Here is a 19,140-nt window from a genome sequence, read left to right as displayed (position 1 = left end):
GGAGGTAAAAGAGAAAGGGAGAGGGTAAAAGATAGAGACAGAGGGTGAGATGGAGAGGAAAAGAGAGAGGGGACACAGAGAGGAGGGGAGAGAGGGGAAGGTTATTAAATTGATAGAGAGAAAGTAGCACATGAGGTCACAGTAGTTCCTCATTGCCACAGATTAGAAACTGAGGAGAACTTACTGTAGCCCATCCCCTGAATGAAGTACTTGAACGCCTCAGTCAGTTTGCTGGGCTGTAAGCAGACAATAAGAAGATCCATCATATGTATAGGTAATGCAGAAGAAGATATGTATATGTAATGTATAGATAAACATTGTGTGGTGTATCTGAATCGTAACACAGTTAAGTGTGAAATGTGTTACTTGGGTGAGTTGGGGAAGACCACCAGCATCGGCCATCTGAGGAAGAAGAGGATGACAGAAAGGTTAGGATGTATTGCATTGACAGAGAGGTCTGATACCGATGCCAGAGCTACGTGGCAGCAACTAAAGCCCCGTTTATACCTGGTTCTAACTTGCATCCGTTGTCCTGATCTTGTCCTCGTTCTGATTGTGCCCACATTTTCAGACAGGTGTAGACGATTAAAGACACATTGTGATCCGATTGTGTCCGGGGGAGTCAGGCATGCATTGTGTCTGGATATCTTACAAGTGTAGACGGATATGGACAGTGAAACTATTTAAATCATAATTATTCTGCCTTCTAAAATCATTGACAGGTGGCACCGTTGACTTTTGGCATCAATATGTGTCTTAAAATCAATACTATTTTGAAAGAATAGCTGTAAAAAAAATATGCATATAGAGAGGGACCAGGAAATCTGGTGGCAATGCAGACAGTGGCCGGATATGAGACACATTTTAATACCATACTTCTGAAAACGTGGGCACAATCAGAATGTGGACAAGATCAGGACAAACGATGCATGTCAGCAGCAGGTATAAACAAGGCTATTATGCCAGACCAAAGGGATGAGTAGAGCTTGAGTACCTTGAGGAATGAGGTTGTTGTTGGGTCCAGTTTGCTGTTGCACTCCACCTGGTGGACAAGAACAGAATAACACATTTATTATATCACACCGCGACATTCACATTACCGGTGTTCGATGGTTAAATTGTAGGTCCATACTGAGGTCTAACGTATGTAGAAGACTTACAGCAGCCTCCTCATGAGGTGCCTGATCCCCAACCACCAGCATCACGGGACACCTGAGAGAGAGAGAGAAAAAGAGAGAAAAAGAGAGAGATCGAGTGAGAGACATATTCCATACTGTTGTCACAGCTGATTTAAGGGGTGAGAAACTTACTTGAAGTTGCTGTTACGGTCAATGATCAGATCCCTGCGGCTGTAAGAGAGGAAAGGAGGAATGGGAGGTTACACTAGTGTAGGTTTGTGTGTGTTTGTGTGTGTGTGTGTATTCTTGTGGGGACCAGAAGTCCCCACAAGAACAGTAAATAAACAAACATTTGACCAACTGGGGACATTTTGTTGGTCCCCACACGGTCAAATGCTATTTCTAGGAGGTTTAGGGTTAAGGTTAGAATTAGTGTTAGTGTTAGGATTAGGTTTAGAAGCTAGGGTTAGTTTTAGGGTTAAGGTTAGGTTTTTGGGTTGAGGTTAGGGAAAGAGCACGGGTTAGGGGTTAGGGAAAATAGGATTTTGAATGGGACTGTGTATGTGTGTACCTGTTGTAGCTTCTCCAGAACAGCTCAATGTTGATGAGGTTTGGGGCTTTAGAGATGCGATCTCTGTGTGACCTCACCAGGTCTGCATTCGCTGACATCTCCTCCTATAAACCAAGACACAAATTACACAACAGTATTGTCCTTACTAAACTCAGGCAAAAAATAAACGTCCTCTCACTGTCAACTGCGTTTATTTTCAGCAAACTTAACATGTGTAAATATTTGTATGAACATAACAAGATTCAACAACTGAGACATGAACTGAACAAGTTCCACAGACATGTGACTAACATAAATTGAATAATGTTTCAAAAGTAACAGTCAGTATCTGGTGTGGCCACCAGCTGCATTAAGTACTGCAGTGCATCTCCTTATGGACTGCACCAGATTTGCCAGTTCTTGCTGTGAGATGTTACCCCACTCTTCCACCAAGGCACCTGCAAGTTCCAGGACATTTCAGGGGGGAATGGCCCTAGCCCTCACCCTCCGATCCAACAGGTCCCAGACGTGCTCAATGGGATTGAGATCCGGGCTCTTCGCTGGCCATGGCAGAACACTGACATTCCTATCTTGCAGGAAATCACGCACAAAACGAGCAGTATGGCTGGTGGCATTGTCATGCTGGAGGGTCATGTCAGGATGAGCCTGCAGGAAGGGTACCACCTGAGGGAGGAGGATGTCTTCCCTGTAACGCACAGCGTTGAGATTGCCTGAAATGACAACAAACTCAGTCCGTTGACGATAAATGCGAATCCGACCATCATACCTGTTGAGACAAAACCGCGACTCGTCAGTGAAGAGCACATTTTGCCAGTCCTGTCTGGTCCAGCGACGGTGGGTTTGTGCACATAGGCGACATTGTTGCCGGTGATGCCTGGTGAGGACCTGCCTTACAACAGGCCTACAAGCCCTCAGTCCAGCCTCTCTCCGCCTATTGCGGACAGTCTGAGCACTGATGGAGGGATTGTGCGTTCCTGGTGTAACTCGGGCAGTTGTTGTTGCCATCCTGTACCTGTCCCGCAGGTGTGATGTTCGGATGTACCGATCCTGTGCAGGTGTTGTTGCACGTGGTCTGCCACTGCGAGGACGATCAGCTGTCCGTCCTGTCTCCTTGTAGTGCTGTCTTAGGCGTCTCGCAGTACGGACATTGCAATTTATTGCACTGGCCACATCTGCAGTCCTCATGCCTCCTTGCAGCATGCCTAAGGCATGTTCACGCAGATGAGCAGGGACCCTGGGCATCTTTCTTTTGGTGTTTTTCAGAGCCAGTAGAAAGGCCTCTTTAGTGTCCTAAGTTTCCATAACTGTGACATTAATTGCCTACCATCTGTGAGCTGTTAGTGTCTTAACGACCGTTCCACAGGTGCATATTCATTAATTGTTTATGGTTCATCGAGCAAGGACGGGAAACAGTGTTTAAACCCTTTACAATGAAGATCTGTGAAGTTATTTGGATTTTTACGAATTATCTTTGAAAGACAGGGTCTTTTTTTGCCAAGTTTATGTCCTTACTATGTCAAATATTGTGTGTTTTATAGGATACAGATAGATAGTTCAATAGCAAAAAAAAACATCAGGTTACAGTCTATAATAACACACACAGTCTTTTTTACCACACACATACACACACACACACGCATACACACAGACACACACCTGGCTGAAGAGATGACTCAGGATCTGCTCTGTGAGGGAGGAGGTCAGGGTAGTGATCTAGAGACAGACAGACAGACAGACAGACAGACAGACAGACAGACAGACAGACAGACAGACAGACAGACAGACAGACAGACAGACAGACAGACAGACAGACAGACAGACAGACAGACAGACAGACAGACAGAGGAGATGGGGAGAGAGAGAGAGAGAGAGAGAGAGAGAGATAAGAAAAAGTAATAACAGCTTAGTCAATATCATACAGCACAGTAAAACCACCATGAATACAATTCCACTCGCTGTTTTCCTCCTCTAAACGCTACTTGATGAACTTGAATAAGATTTTGGACTGATATTGGATCTAATAGTCAAATTGATGGAAATGCTGCTAGTATTCATGAACATATGAACATTTTTGAACCCACCACCTCCTGTTCCCCTTATCCTACAGTCGTGGAGAAACCAACGTTTAGTGTTCAGAGATAAAACACTTTAGTTCTGACTGGCGTGGAAGGTGGTATGGAGTCTTCAGAGGGGTAAGGATAATTAGGAGTCTGAAACTAGGGGATTTGGTGGTCAATATAATTACTGAGGATAATAGCAGAAAATTTTGCCACTCCTTTTTGCCATGTCTTCAATTTAAGCCTACTAGAAAGTGTGTACCCTCAGGCCTGGAGGGAAGCAAAAGTCATTCCTACTTATGGGAGATCGTGCAGTACTACATAGAGCCATGACTACATGAAACTCTATTCCACATCAAGTAACTGACGCAAGCAGTAAAATTTGATTTAAAAAACAGATAAAAATACACCTCATGGAACAGTAGGGACTGTGAAGCAACACAAACATAGGCACAGACACACGCACACACACAATAACATATGCACTATACACACACACGGATTTAGTACTGTAAATATGTGATGAGTAGTGACCTGAAGGCACACACATAATGTGCTGTGAATGAAATGTAATGTTTTTAAAATGGTATATACTGCCTTTATTTTGCTGGACCCCAGGAAGTGTAGTTGCAAATGGGATCCATAATAAATACAAAAGAACATTCTGGGCTTCTGAGTAATGATAATATTTAATACAAAATACTTTAAAATATATATTTGTAAACATATTAAACGGACAGTAACCTTCTGGGCCGCCCAGTCCATCCACCCTCTGGTCTCAGGGTCCATGTTGATGAGAACCAGACCTTCAACTGAGTCTGGATGGGCCATCTGAGAGAGAGAGAGAGAGAGAGAGAGAGAGAGAGAGAGAGAGAGAGAGACACACAGACAGAGAGACAGACAGACAGAGAGACAGACAGACAGACAGACATAGAGAGAATGAAAGAGAGAGAGAGAATGAAAGTGCGAGAGAGAGAGAACAAAAGCAAGAGTAAAACATTTGTCAGTATTATTAACAGTGCCTTCGGAAAGTATTCAGACCCTTTGACTTTTTCCACAGTTTGTTACACTACAGACATATTCTTACATGGATTCAATCTTTTTTGTTGTTGTTGCAATCTACACATAATACCCCATAACGACAAAGCGAAAACAGGTTTTTAGATACACAGAAATACCTTATTTACAAAAGTATTCAGACCATTTGCTATGAGACCCAAAATTGAGATCAGGTGCAGTATTGAAGGTCCCCAAGAACACAGTGGCTCCATCATTCTTAAATGGAAGAAGTTTGGAACCACCAAGGCCGTCAATGTAAATAAGAATCTGTTCTTATATATATATATAAAAAAAAAATCTAATAATTAAAATGACTAGATCTGGCCGCCCGACCAAACTGAGCAATCGGGGGAGATGGGCCTTGGTCACGGAGCTGACCCAGAACCGGATGGTCACTCTGACAGAGCTCTAGAGTCCCTCTGTGGAGATGAGAGAACCTTCCAGAAGGACAACCATATCTGCAGCACTTCCCCAATCAGGCCTTTCTGGTAGAGTGGCCAGACGGAAGCCAGTCCTCAGTAAAAGGCACATGACAGCTCGCTTGGAGTTTGCCAAAAGTCACCTAAAGGGGGGGGGGGGTCGACCAGCCTCATTATTGCAATAATTAATCGATATTAAATAAAGATGATTGTTTGAAGAAATGACCAAGTCTTTCTCAGTACTGAATTTCCACGGCAATAGTTCATATATAGTATGTTTAGACTGCTGAATTGTATGAATTGACAAAAAGAAGCAAACATTGGGATACCCTGAGGAGATAACTATATAGCAATATTTTGTTAATGCAGGCTCAACCAAAACTATGTTCTCTCTGCTCAGACTGGGCTTACAAACTTGTGTAAATCATATTTGATTCACACAAGCAGTGGGTGAGCTTTAGATCTCACACGTTATATTCTGAATGTTGCTGTCATCCTCATCTGATAGAAGGCGACCTGCTGAATATAGCACAGCTTTAAACTGATCTTTGAATGTGATTTTGTCAGGTTTAAAATACATTTTGTTGACAGCTCTGTCTCTCAAGACAGAACAGTGGTTTAGTCATCTACCATTTCATCCATGTTTAAAGACGCAGTCAAGTCTCTACTTCCTGATTGGGTCTAAACACACTTTAACACTTTTATTTTGCAGACCCTCTGCTCTAATAGAAATCAATTAGAAATTGCAATTGCTCTTATGACCGGTCGGTGGAGAACATGGAGATAACTTAGCAACTTAGCAACCAAACACATTCGGGTTTAAATTATTATTATTTTTGAATATTGTTTGATGCTAATTCTCACTACACATAGACATAGGGTCTACATGCCTAGAGTAATGCCTCGTAATGCTTGTTAATGGTTTGTAACTTAAGCGTTATGCCTTGTATGTGAATCCATTCATTTTACAAAGTTATTAAAATAGTACTTGATTTGATATTCACTACTCATGACCATTCATTGATCTTAGCCAGCTAAACCCATAATAGCTGATTGTACCTGGTTCAACGTTAGGCTCTGGCCTATTGCTCTTCATCTAATGGAGTCAGATCATTCATTTAATGGGCTAATTGCTTAGCCTTACTACAGATCACATTTGAGGGTTTACTAGAATGTTAAATGGAGTCAGATATACTTTCTAATAGACTTTGTCCATTAATTGCTTAGTCTTATTATGGGTCTAATATGGGGTATATATAATATGGTTATATGATAAATATTACCCCACTACACTAACACATGTTAGTTCAATGCACAGACTAGTACCAAGTGACTACATAACAGAACTAACAGCATAGTATACTTAAGCAATATTGCTATTATTGTTATTGCTAATTTAAACTGGTTACCAACTTAATTAGAGCAGTAAAAAGTCATTTTTGGTAATACCTGTTGTATATGGTCTGATATACCACGTCTTTCAGCCAATCAGCATTCAGTGCTCGAACTACCGTGTTTATAATGTGATTTATGGCAGGGCAGCTGTATGAACTGATACAGGGGGAAGTAACATGATAAGAACACACTCACTGTGAACCTGGAGAGAATGTAAGAACCAGATCCCACTCCAATTCCGATGACAGTACGGAAACTAGAACAGGGAGTACAGATTTAAGGCATAGTGTTTCTGATAGTAACAACATGGATAGACATGTCTGGACTGTAATATACATCTGTATTTCAGTACAAAGTACCGACTTAGTGACAGAGTTTCTGTTAGTGACCACATGTCTGTTGTGAATGCCAGTAGACATTTGAGAATACTAAGTAATCCATTTTTTTGTGGTGGACAAGACAGTAAACAAGCAAGTATTATGTAATGACGATGAAATAAGTCTGACTCACTTGAAATACGTCAGGACAGCAGGGATCATCTCTGCAATTTGCTCCATGGACGGATACTGGTATCTAAGACACATGAGCGAGAACATGTTTATATGAACAGTTAAATATACACACACACACACACACACACACACACACACACACACACACACACACACACACACACACCCCATAGGATAGGCAGTGGCCCCCTCCTCTTGGCCAGGAGCATCGATGTGGACCAGGGTAAAGTTCTTCACTATCTCCTGCATCTCCTCAAACTTAAACAGAGGAGAGAAGCAGCTTTTACCTGGGAGAGAGAGAGGTAGAGAGAGAGAGAAAGAGAAAGGGAACGAGAGAGAAAGAAAAAGTGAAAGTCAGAAGTTGAAAAGCATAAATCATTCACCATAAAAAAGAAAAAACTGAAGAAAGGGCAGTCGCAGAACTGAAGAGAAACTCAAAATTAAAAAAGACATATTGCTGTAGGGGATGACTGAGGAAAGGGAAACAAAGCAGAGATGAAAGGTAAAGACAGAGTAATAGAAGGAGAGAGAGAGAGAGACTCACTGTCCAGGCCCACGTCGTGGAAGGTCAGGATGGCGGGACGGCGTGTGTTGGAGGTTCCATGGAGAGTCACGTGGAGGAGACCATGTGGAGTCTCAATACTGTGTTCCTGAGAGGGAGGGAGAGTTACACACATAAACTACCATAACACTAAGCTACACACACACACACACACACACACACACACACACACACACACACACACACACACACACACACACACACACAAATATACACAGTGAACATTCTTCCACGTACAGAAATAAAACCATACACACACAAACATATGTTGAACAAACATACTTTCACTGACACAAGACACGACACATACACACACACGGTCATTTATTCAGAAATGGCCCTGGTCCAAATGTTACCTGGCCCTGGTCCAACAGTATCCGAGCTGCAGCCTCAGCATCCTACAAAGATGGAGAAAACCGTTCAGGTCTCTATTGGTTTTGGGTACAACAGTAGGCAGAACTAGACATATTTCTGACACACAATATCATTGTGAAATACATCTGGGAACCTCTCTGGGAAGATAATTGTGAAATGAATATGTACAGCTGTTCATTGGAAAATACTTTTCACAGTATCAACCCACTAACATGAGTCCTGTGCCCGTCTTCAAAAAGTAGGGTCAGTTTCTATCTTTTACATCATAATGAATAAGATCAACGTATTATGATTATGGACACGGCGGACCTGAAGTCTTAGATTAGCACTCCTACTCTGAGACACTTTTGGAATATGGTCCTGGTTCATGCATTTGAGTCTGTAATTCCCCTAACAGTCCACCGTCAGCAGATGGCAGCACTGAGACAACACATCTCAACCCTCCTCTCCAGCTCTGTTCTGCACAACAACAGAAGAAGAGCTTCTCATCTTACACACCCTCAGGGCTATGACATCAACCAAGCTCTCATGTCTGAGCCAGCCTAGACCAGCAGCTACACAAGTACACACACGAGAACACATGCAGTCACACACACACACACACACACACACACACACACACACACACACACACACACACACACACACACACACACACACACACACACACACACACACACACACACACACACCCCTTAACTTTGTCCACATTTTGTTGACGATTTAAAATTTATTAAATTAAGATTTTTTTGGTCACACGCAATACCCCATAATGTCATTTTTTTTAAATGGCTAGCTGAAATGTCTTGAGTCAATAAGTATTCAACCCCATTGTTATGGCAAGGCTAAATATGTTCAGGAGTAAAAATGTGCTTAACAAGTCACATAATAGGTTGCATGGGCTAACAGTGTGCAATAATGGTGTTTAACATGATTTTTGATCCCTGTACCCCACACATACAATTATTTGTATGGTCCCTCAGTCCAGCAGTGAATTTCAAACACAGATTCAACCACAAAGACCAGGGAAGTTTCACAATACCACACAAAGAACACCTATTGGACACCTATTGGTAGATGGCAAAAAATAAATAAGTAGACATTGAATATCCCTCTGAGCATGGTGAAGTTATTAATCACACTATGGATGGTGTATCAATACACCCAGTCACTACAAAGATACAGGCATCCTTCCTAACTCAGTTGCCGGAGATGAAGGAGATTTCACCATGACTTTAAAACAGTTACAGTTTAACGGCTGTGATAGGAGACAACTGAGGATGGATCAACAACATTGTAGTTACTCCACAATACTAACCTAACTGACAGAGTGAAAAGAAGCCTGTACAAAATAAAAAGATTCCAAAACATGCATCCTGTTTGAAATAAGGCACTTAAGTAAAACTGCAAAAGATGTGGCAAAGAAATGTACTTTATGTCCTGAATACAAAGTGTTATGTTTGGGGCAAATCCAACACAACACATCACTGAGTACCACTTTTCATATTTTCAAGCATGGTGGTGGCTGCATCATGTTATGGGTATGCTTATCTTCGGCAAGGACTAGTTTTTTTATGATAAAAATAAACGGAACAGAGATAAGCATAGGAAAAATCCTAGAGGAAAACCTGGTTCAGTCTGCTTTCCAACACCTTTCAGCAGGAAAATAACCTAAAACACAAGGTCAAATATACACTGGAGTTGCTTACCAAGACGGCATTGAATGTTCCTGAGTGGCCTAGTACTGACTTAAATTAGCTTGAAAACCTATTGCAAGACTTGAAAATGGCTGTGTAGCAATGATCAAAAACCAACTTGACAGAGCTTGAAGAATTTTTCAATAATGTGCAAATATTATACAATCCAGGTGTGCAAAGCGTTTAGAAATGTACCCAGAAAGACTCACAGCTGTAATCACTGCCAAAGGGGATTCTAACATGTATTGACTCAGGGGGATGAATACTTATCTAAATCAAGATATATTAGTATTTGTTATTTTACAAATCTTATACTTTTTCTTCCAATTTGATATTACAGAGTATTCTGTGTAGATCGTTGACAAAAAAAAAAGACAATTCAATCCATTTTAATCCCACATTGTAACACAACAAAATGTGGAAGAAATCAAGTGGTGTAAATACTTTCTGAAGGCTGGATGTGTGAGCCTGCATGCGGCAGCGTGTATGTATGTGTGTATGTGCCTGTGTGTGTGTGTACAGTATGTGTGTGTACCTTTGTAGGATCGGGCTGACCAGGAAGTAAAGGTTTTTCCTCTGTGATGGCGATCTCCTGCATCTCCGTCGTCATGGCGTCACTTGTTCAAGTCCTAGAGAAGATAAACACGTTTATGAATGAATAGACATTACAATTCAAGCGTCTCTCTCACGTGCACGCACACACACACACTCTGCCTTTATCCACTGGGACTTTCGCAGTTCCGCGGGACTTCATGGAAGTGATTTACTAATTAAAGTTAGCAATATAATTAACTGGGAAGAATAAGGGATGATGGAGGGATAGCGTGAGAGAGAGAGAGAAAGAGACAGAACAAGCAGAATGGGATGTACGTAGGCCACATTAGGCAGAATGCAGTGCCAAGGTGACATTATTCAACTGTAATCCCAGTGTGTGTTTGGCCCCTAAGGTGCCTGTGTCTCTGTGTGTCTCAAACACAGAGAACATCCCTCAACACTCTACCCGTCTCTCTCTATCTCCCCCCTACATATCTCTCTCCACAGCGACTTGGAGGTTGAGTACTCCTGAATCGTCTTAATATAATCATCACTGTCACTGTTTGATAAATACCACATCATCAACTTGTGAGCCTAATATAGCCTGTTTTTGTATTCTTTCCATATCAAATCAACCATGCCCAAAACAGTAGCCTGTCTGAAATGAGGAAGTGCACATTGAAAGCTGATGGATGATGACATGGCGGGTTGTAGCTTGGCTTGTGGCTAACCATTGGCACATCCCTTCCCTAGATTTGTGTTTTCTATTCCGTCAGGCTGTTGCAATTTAGGGACAGGATATCCCTCAGAGAAGAAGAAGGTTACTTTTTTAAATATGTTACCCATTTCAGGAAATTAATCATTCTCATCAATATGTGTTTTTTGGCTGAAACGCCTCCTGGAACATGTGGACTTTCATGTGCCTTAATAACAAACTTGTATGCATCTGTATATACAAATACAAATGTTAAATTACAAGCCTAGTTGGTTCAGCCACAGAAAAATACAAGAACCATCCCGCTAGCCATGGATGGACTGGACATGCCCGAGAGATGAGTTCGGATTGGTTTGCCATGTAGCATGCTTCTGTCTATAACATGAGCTTCTCAGTATGTGCAGATAATCCTTGCTACCGCAGCTTTTTTGAAAGATATCATGGAGAACTGCAAGTGTTTCTACTGCTCTCAACAACATTGCTGCCCTGAATTTAGCAGGTGCTATTGACAAAGATCAGTGGGAAAAAGTTGTGACGGACTACTTTCTTGAGGACGATCGTGCATACTGACTCTCTCTGACTTCGAAAATGAACGAGAAGATGAGGAAATCCCTGATTTATGTATAACATTTTTAATGAACGAGAAGATGAGGAAATCCCTGATTTATGTATAACTTTTTTTTTTAAAGGAACCAGACAATGTAGAGTCTTCTGATGTTGCTTCAAGATGTCCACCATTGTTCCTGTACCCAAGAAAGCAAAGGTAACTGAACGAAATGACTATCGCCTTTGCCTTGTAGCACTCACTTCTGACATCAAGAAGTGCTTTGAGAGACTAGTCAAGATTCATATCACCTCTACCTTACCTGACACCCTAGACCCACTGCAATTTGCTTACCACCCCAACAGGTCCACAGACTATGCAATTGCCATCACACTGCACACTGCTCTAGCCCATCTGGACAAGAGGAATACCTATATAAGAATGCTATTCATTGACTATAGCTCAGCATTCAACACCATAGTACACACCAAGCTCATCATTAAGCTCGTGGCCCTGGGTCTGAACCCCGCCCTGTGCAACTGGGTTCTGGACTTCCTGACGGGCCGCCCCCAGGTGGTGAAGGTAGGAAACACACACCTCCACTTCGCTGATCCTCAACACTGGGGCCCCACAAGGATGCGTGCTCAGCCCTCTCCTGTACTCCCTATTCACCCATGACTGCGTGGCCACGCACGCCTCCAACTCAATCATCAAGTTTGCAGACGACACAACAGTAGTGGGCCTGATTACCAACAATGAGGAGGAGGTGAGGGCCCTGGGATTGTGGTGCCAGGATAAAAACCTCACCCAACGTCAACAAAACAAAGGAGCTGATCGTGGACTTCAGGAAACAGCAGAGGGAGCAGCCCCCTATCCACATCGACTGGAGCACCGTGGAGAAGGAAACAAGGCGCAACAGTGCCTCTTCAACGAGGAGGCTGAAGAAATGTGGCATGGCACATAAACCCTTACAAACTTTTACAGATGCACAATTGAGAGCATCCTGTTGGGCTGTATCACCGCCTGGTACGGCAATTGCACCGCCCTCAACTGCAGGGCTATCCAGAGGGTGGTGCGATCTGCCCAACGCATCACCGGGGACAAAGTACCTGCCCTCCAGGACACCGACAGCACCCGATGAAACATGGAAGGCCAAAAAGATCATTAAGGACAAAAGGCACCTGAGCCACTGCCTGTTCAATGCGCTATCATCCAGAAGGCAAGGTCAGTACAAGTGCATCAAAGCTTGGACCGAGAGACTTAAAAACAGCTTCTATTTCAAGGCCATCAGACTGTTAAATAGACATCACTAGCACATTAGAGGCTGCTGCCCTATATACATAGACTTGAAATCACTGGCCACTTTAATAATTGGAACACTAGTCACTTTAATAATGTTTATATGTCTTGCATTACTCATCTCATATGTATATACTGTATTCTATTCTACTGTATCTTTGTCTATGGCGCTCTGATATTGCTTGTCCAAATATTTATATATTCTTAATCCCATTCCTTTACTTTGGATTGTGTGTATTGTTAGATATTACTTGTTAGATATTACTGCACTGTTGGGAGCTAGAAACACAAGCATTTTTCTACACCCGCAATAACATCTGCTAAACACGTGTATGTGACAAATAGAATGTGATTTGATGACAGTGATGGGGAAGAAACGCTGATCAACAGTGTTGTTGTCATGGAAGAAGTTGACCGAGTTTTGAAATCAGTGAAACATTAGCTGGCTGGCTCGCTAGCTAACGTTACATGTATGATCTGTGTAGTAATATTATTTGTATCTCAGAAATCTTTTGCATTGCTAGTTATAGCCTAATGTCAGCTAGCTAGTTAACATTGAACCTTGTTGGTTAGCTTTAGCTACCTGCAGATTCATACTACAGCATTTCATGCATGGTGGCTAGCTAGCTAATTTTCCCCACAACTTCAGACACTCTCTAGCGGTTAGAGAATTAAATCACTTTGATCTCAACATTTAAATGGACTGGAAAATAACTGTACGTTTTGCGACTTAAGACACCCTTCTAGCTAGTTGACCACCGATTTTCATTGCAGTTTATGTAAGTTAAGTTAGGTTTTATATATATATATATATATATATATATATATATATATATATATATAGACATATACACACACACACACATTTTGTGGGACACGCTGTATATAGGAAAGTTGACTGCGGGACAGACCACACATCATTTAATATCCAACTTTTTACCTCAATTATTCATACTCATTTATGTTAGTATTAAACTGTTATCTACGTTCTCAAAACATAAGATTAATCTGTAAAACAAATAATAATACATTATTTGGTTACAACGCTGAAGAAGATTTTTAAGAGTCTACAGGAGGGCGCACCGGGCTACGCAATGAAAAGTTGACAGGCAAGTCATTTTTTTTACTGGAACACGAGCCAACTATCTAATAAACACTTCGGATATGAGGTTATTGTCTCTTTTTTGAACAAAATTAAACGGATATATCATGTAATTTAACAAAATAGTAATGTGGCCAACCGCTTATCAAATAGTAGTATTTCCACTGAAATGTCAAACATGCTAATTGCTAACACGTTAGCTAACATTTTTACAACACCAATAATCACAAAACATTGACGGCTTGATCACAAGATAACTCTGTTGAAGGTAATATACTTCTCAAAAACGCTGTTGAATATGCCGATAATATGGGGTGCTACGATATGACCATCCATTTGTATTGCTAGTACTGTATGGCTTGGCATTATGGTTCATTGTTTAGCAGATCATTTACATGTCCAAACAAGACTTTTATTTCATGAACATGTGAACAGGTATAGACATTTGAGACCCATCCACGTAGCTAGATGTGGCTGGGGGATGGCTATATAGCCTCTCTTTCACATGACCCATCAATTTAGACAAGTGTGTCTGGGTAAGCATCATCTAATAATGATAATATATTTATCTGGACACTTTCTATTTTTGATATTGCTACTATGCAAGTAACCATTTCACACATTAAAAAATACACCTTCTGTATCCTGTGCATGTGACAAATAAACATATTTATTTGATATAGTGTGTGTTTACCGAAGACGGTAACGTGAAGAACAACATGACCTGTACCAAAGTCAGATTAGGATGTAGGCCAAAGACTAGACAAAGTGTATTTTTTACCTGGAGTTTTTCCTTATTGTAGACTACTATCTTCACCACTTTTACTCTTGAAATCTTTGGTTGTTTACTACACTACCTTGCTCACTCTGCTAAGCACATGGCCACACATGTGAATCCTTAAAGAGATGAGTGGGGCTAAGGCTTAAGAGGGTGTGAACAATGCTGAATGGGTGTAGACAAAGAAGAGCTCTCCAGTAGCTGTACCAAAACATTCAAGGCTAATTTTGTCAAAAGTGGGGTTACAAGTTTATCAACTTTCAAAGCAGAACTACTTTCCCATTGTTGCTCAACTGCAGTGTTTTTGTAGAATCTCAACTTTTATCCAATGTGAAAAACACCATTTCAAATGTTGCTACATGAGACTGAAAAGGGGTGCTGGGTCACATATATAGATTTGTATGACATTTTCAATTTTTAGACAGAGAGGATAGAGCGAGAGAGAGGATGACAGTGGGTGAAGATATAGGTTGTTTTAAAGGACAGTAGGCTGGATTCCAACCCTTGCTGACAGCATAGATACGTGAGCCGGATGCGGCGATGCTACCACTTCACAAGCGTCTTTATTCCACTCCATTATTCAGAATGTAGAAGATATTTTATCCCCTTCATAATATTATTACTTTCAAATACTGAAATTAACATTTTAATAGCGAGCGACTAGATGTCAAATCTAATGCCACATGACAGGAAAGTAATTGTATGGAATGGTAATGGAATAATAATCAGAGAGACAATCACCCGGTACAATTTGGTTGTACACAAGTAATTAATTACAATACAAGCCATAATCTTGGATAACAATGTCAATCAGCTCTCTGCAAATCAACAAACAGTGACATCATCCCAAATTCCCTATATAGTGCACTACTTCAGACCGGAGCTCTACACAGGCAGCAGCATTGCATCCCACTGTTTCACAAAATGATCAGCCACAATGTGTCATGTGGCAGAGCTAGTTGGTTAGCTATCGACTGGAATGTGGCAATCATTCAGTCATGTGACTAGCCGCTAGGTTGATTATGTATAAGCCTCTCTCATCACAACCATTAAACTCTTTAACTGTTTTAAAGTTAACACTGGCCTCATGGTGAGTGCCCTTCTTTGCGAGGCATTGGAAAACCGTCCTGGTCTTTGTGGTTGAATCTCGATGCTCGACTGAGGGACCTTACAGATAATTTTATGAGTTGGGTACAGAGATGAGGTAGTCATAAAAAAAAATCATGTAAACAGTATTATTGTACACAGAGTGAGTCTATTCAATGTATAGGGTAACTTGTTAAGCTCATTTTTACTCTTGAATTTATTTAGGGCTGCCATGAAGGGGTTGAATACTTGTTGATTCAAGACATTTCAGCTTGTCATTTGTAATTAATTTGTAAAACTATTGAAAAACATTCCACTTTGAACTTGGTCTAGGCCAGTGACAAAACAATCGCAATTTTAAAAAAAATTCAAGGGGTATGAATACTTTCTTAAGGCACTGTATGTATATACAGCCAATTTGTCATTTGCTATCTCTCTCTGTTCATTTCTCTTTTGCTCCCACCCTCCTTCTCTCTCTGTCCGCGCCTCTTTATCTCTTCTCTTCTCTCTCTCTCTCGGTCTCTCTCTTTTCCTCTATTGCCCTCTCTCTCTCAAGCACACTCTCTCACCCTCTCAATCCCTCATTCTCCCTGTGTGTGAGTCAGTGTGTTTTAGAGCGTGTAAAAATGGTTAAACTGCACAGGAGGGACCGTCTGTCACTACATAGAGATGGAGTGAGAGAGGGAGAGAGAGAGATGGGGAGCTAAGAGACTGTTGGCTGCTGAACACCCCCCCCCCCCCCCCCCCCCCTTTCTATGTATATCTCTGTCTCTAGCTCTCAACAGTTTGCTCTTTGTATTATGAATGTTATTCAACAGCTGCTTAGCTTCCGTTATCGGTCCTGAAGCGCTTGGTAGCCTGACACGCAAATCAGCTTTTACGCATCAGGAAATAGCTCTCGCTGGATAATTGTGTTTACACAGGCTTTGGATATAATCTGACCGTTCGGTGGAGTAGTCAGTACAGCGGCCATATGTAACTCAATGTGTTCAGTTTAAAAATCATGAAGCTTATGTAGGCGGCATGGTTGCGTTCAGGAGGGCGCAACATTCTGAAAACGTGAGATAGAAATGCTGCGCACTGCACAGCAAATATTCCAGTGTTAAATCAACACTGAGAGTGTGAAATATAAAACTGGTCCAGTGTCTATACAGGTCCACACTTTTCAGTGTTAAATTAACACATTGCTTTGTGTAAAGCCATATTTGAATATTTCCCAGAGTGCCTTGCCTTTCGAGTGAATTGTAGAGTTATCACCCATGACTGTATTTGTTTGTGAAGAGACATTTTTTTGTTGCATTCATCCATTTTCAGTACTGTGACCTTCACTAAGTGAGATCCTTAGCAAATATTTTATCATTAAGGCTTGCCTGACTTCTACTTGTTCCTGGGCAGCCGCTACACAGCGTTACATCGCACTCTTGCCACCTCCCCGGTCAACAATAAGACCCAGGCCCTTGTACGGTTCTGGCTGGGATCTTACCTCAGGACCCTGAGGCTGATCCCGGTCGACCTGCGAGCCCCAGTCTCTTTCCTGCTCCCCACACACTACGTTCAGCTCCAAATGTTTTTAAGACATTTTAAACTGGAAAAAGAGGCAGTCACGGTTTTAACTAAACACCGCTCTCTTCTCTCTCTTGTGCAGTAGCGGGAACCAGTGTGTCCAGTGCGCGGGCTTGCTACAGGCGAGCCCACAACAGTTTGGCGCAACGTGGCCCATCCTGCTCTGCTGAACCGGCACCGGGACCTGTCCTGGATGGTCGCCCATGAGATCCTCTCGGTCAGGGCCGTCATGCATGGTGAGGACACCCGCATGCCCCCGACCAGGCTGCGGCCAAGATGAGTCTGTGGGGCACTCAGAGCCGCCAGGGACCTGTGGAAGGAAGCAGGCCCCCTGGTCTCCCCGTGTCTGCCAGCAGGGGAGGACCTAACGCCCCAGCTCGTGCTGTATGGGGTGGGCCGAAGGCCTATTCCACCGAAGGTCTTCACCAAGCTCTGGCCCACCCTCACGTGTCTGAAGGAAGCACTGTGGGCCTCCCGCAACCTGCTGGTAGCGAAATGAGTAGAGACCACCCCCCAGGCAGTGGCCATGGTAGCCACGGAAGCCCTGGGGTGGTACAGAAGAAAGGGGGCCTCGACCCCAAGCGAAGGGTCCCCCACAACACCCAAGGCCCCGGCGGCCACGGCCTGACAGAGCTGCGGCGCATAGGGCGATGCACCTAGGGGAGGGATCTCCTCTGGGCCCTGAAGGACGGGACGGGAATTGATTCAGAAGAGCAGGAGGAGGCGAGTTTGATAAGGATTCACCCCGCTCCTGTATAAGGACCAAAGACAGCCTTTTAACAAAGTGACTTTTTGACATGTTTTTCATGTCTTAAAAATGCTTTACCTTAGTTAAACCATTTGTACACATTTTAAATGGCTTTTACAGAACTGGATGTTTTTTTACAAGAAAAAGTACTTTTATTCATGGTTGTTTCCATTGTTTTTAACAACATGTACTTTTTAACAAATGTAAAATTAAAATACTGTGTTTTATACTTTTATGTCGTTTTTATGTGTATAAAATGATGTGCAAAAATATGAGCTGTTTTAAAGGAAATGCAACAATAAAACTTTTCCAAAAGAAAAAAAAATCATTAAAATTAAAGGATTTAACACAATACAACACACATTTCATAAGGACTTCATTTGAGGCCCTAGTTTTACCCTAATAGAGTGGCCTGAAACTCATGGTTTACAGGCAACATCAGACCTCCAAGTCACATTATCCTGACTTGCAAAGTGATGTGGAATTCAAGTTTCAATGTCACATGCACAAGTACAGTGAAATGCCTTTCTTGTAAGCTCTAACCCCAACAATTCAGTAATCAATAACATTGTAATACTAAAAATAACAAGGTAGAACAAAAACACAAGTTATAAAATAAGAAGAACACAATGAACACGAAGTAAACTATATACAGGGTCAGTTCCAGTACCATATTTACAATGTGCAGTGATACTGGATCGATAGATATGTATAGGGGTAAGGTGACTAGACATCAGGATATATGATAAACAGAGTAGCAGAAGCGTAGATGACGATAGTATGTGAGTTGGTGTGCATGTGTGTAGAGTCAGTATAGAGGTCCTGGATGGCAAGGAGCCCGGTCCTAGTGATGTACCGGGCTGTCCGCACCACCCTCTGTAGCGTTATGCGATCGTGGGCGGTGCTACTTCCATACCAAGCAGTGATGCAGCCAGTCAAGATGCTCTCAATGGTACAGCTCTATAACTTTTTGAGGATTTGAGGGCCCATGCCAAACCTTTTCAAC

At 42.1% G+C, this 19,140-nt stretch overlaps 1 protein-coding gene across 1 annotated transcript in view; it reads right to left on the bottom strand.

Annotated features, from left to right (window-relative positions):
- Positions 1-19,140, bottom strand: part of ndrg2 (NDRG family member 2) — a 36,289-nt gene that overhangs the window by 3,409 nt on the left and 13,740 nt on the right. The window contains exons 2-15 of the mRNA XM_029754284.1: positions 10,301-10,394; positions 8,050-8,091; positions 7,676-7,781; positions 7,298-7,418; positions 7,130-7,192; positions 6,815-6,875; positions 4,491-4,577; positions 3,346-3,402; positions 1,690-1,793; positions 1,311-1,349; positions 1,161-1,212; positions 995-1,042; positions 367-402; positions 185-236 (exon numbers count right to left, since the gene is read on the bottom strand). Of these exons, the coding sequence (XP_029610144.1) occupies positions 185-236; positions 367-402; positions 995-1,042; positions 1,161-1,212; positions 1,311-1,349; positions 1,690-1,793; positions 3,346-3,402; positions 4,491-4,577; positions 6,815-6,875; positions 7,130-7,192; positions 7,298-7,418; positions 7,676-7,781; positions 8,050-8,091; positions 10,301-10,375 (943 nt within the window). The 5' untranslated portion in view covers positions 10,376-10,394. The remainder of the gene's footprint in view (positions 1-184; positions 237-366; positions 403-994; positions 1,043-1,160; positions 1,213-1,310; positions 1,350-1,689; positions 1,794-3,345; positions 3,403-4,490; positions 4,578-6,814; positions 6,876-7,129; positions 7,193-7,297; positions 7,419-7,675; positions 7,782-8,049; positions 8,092-10,300; positions 10,395-19,140) is intronic.

Source organism: Salmo trutta, chromosome 5 (genome assembly GCF_901001165.1).
Source record: "Salmo trutta chromosome 5, fSalTru1.1, whole genome shotgun sequence".
In the NCBI taxonomy this organism is placed as follows: Eukaryota; Metazoa; Chordata; class Actinopteri; order Salmoniformes; family Salmonidae; genus Salmo; species Salmo trutta.
Note: the sequence above shows the minus strand (reverse complement) of the source record. Positions and strands in the feature narration are given on the sequence as shown.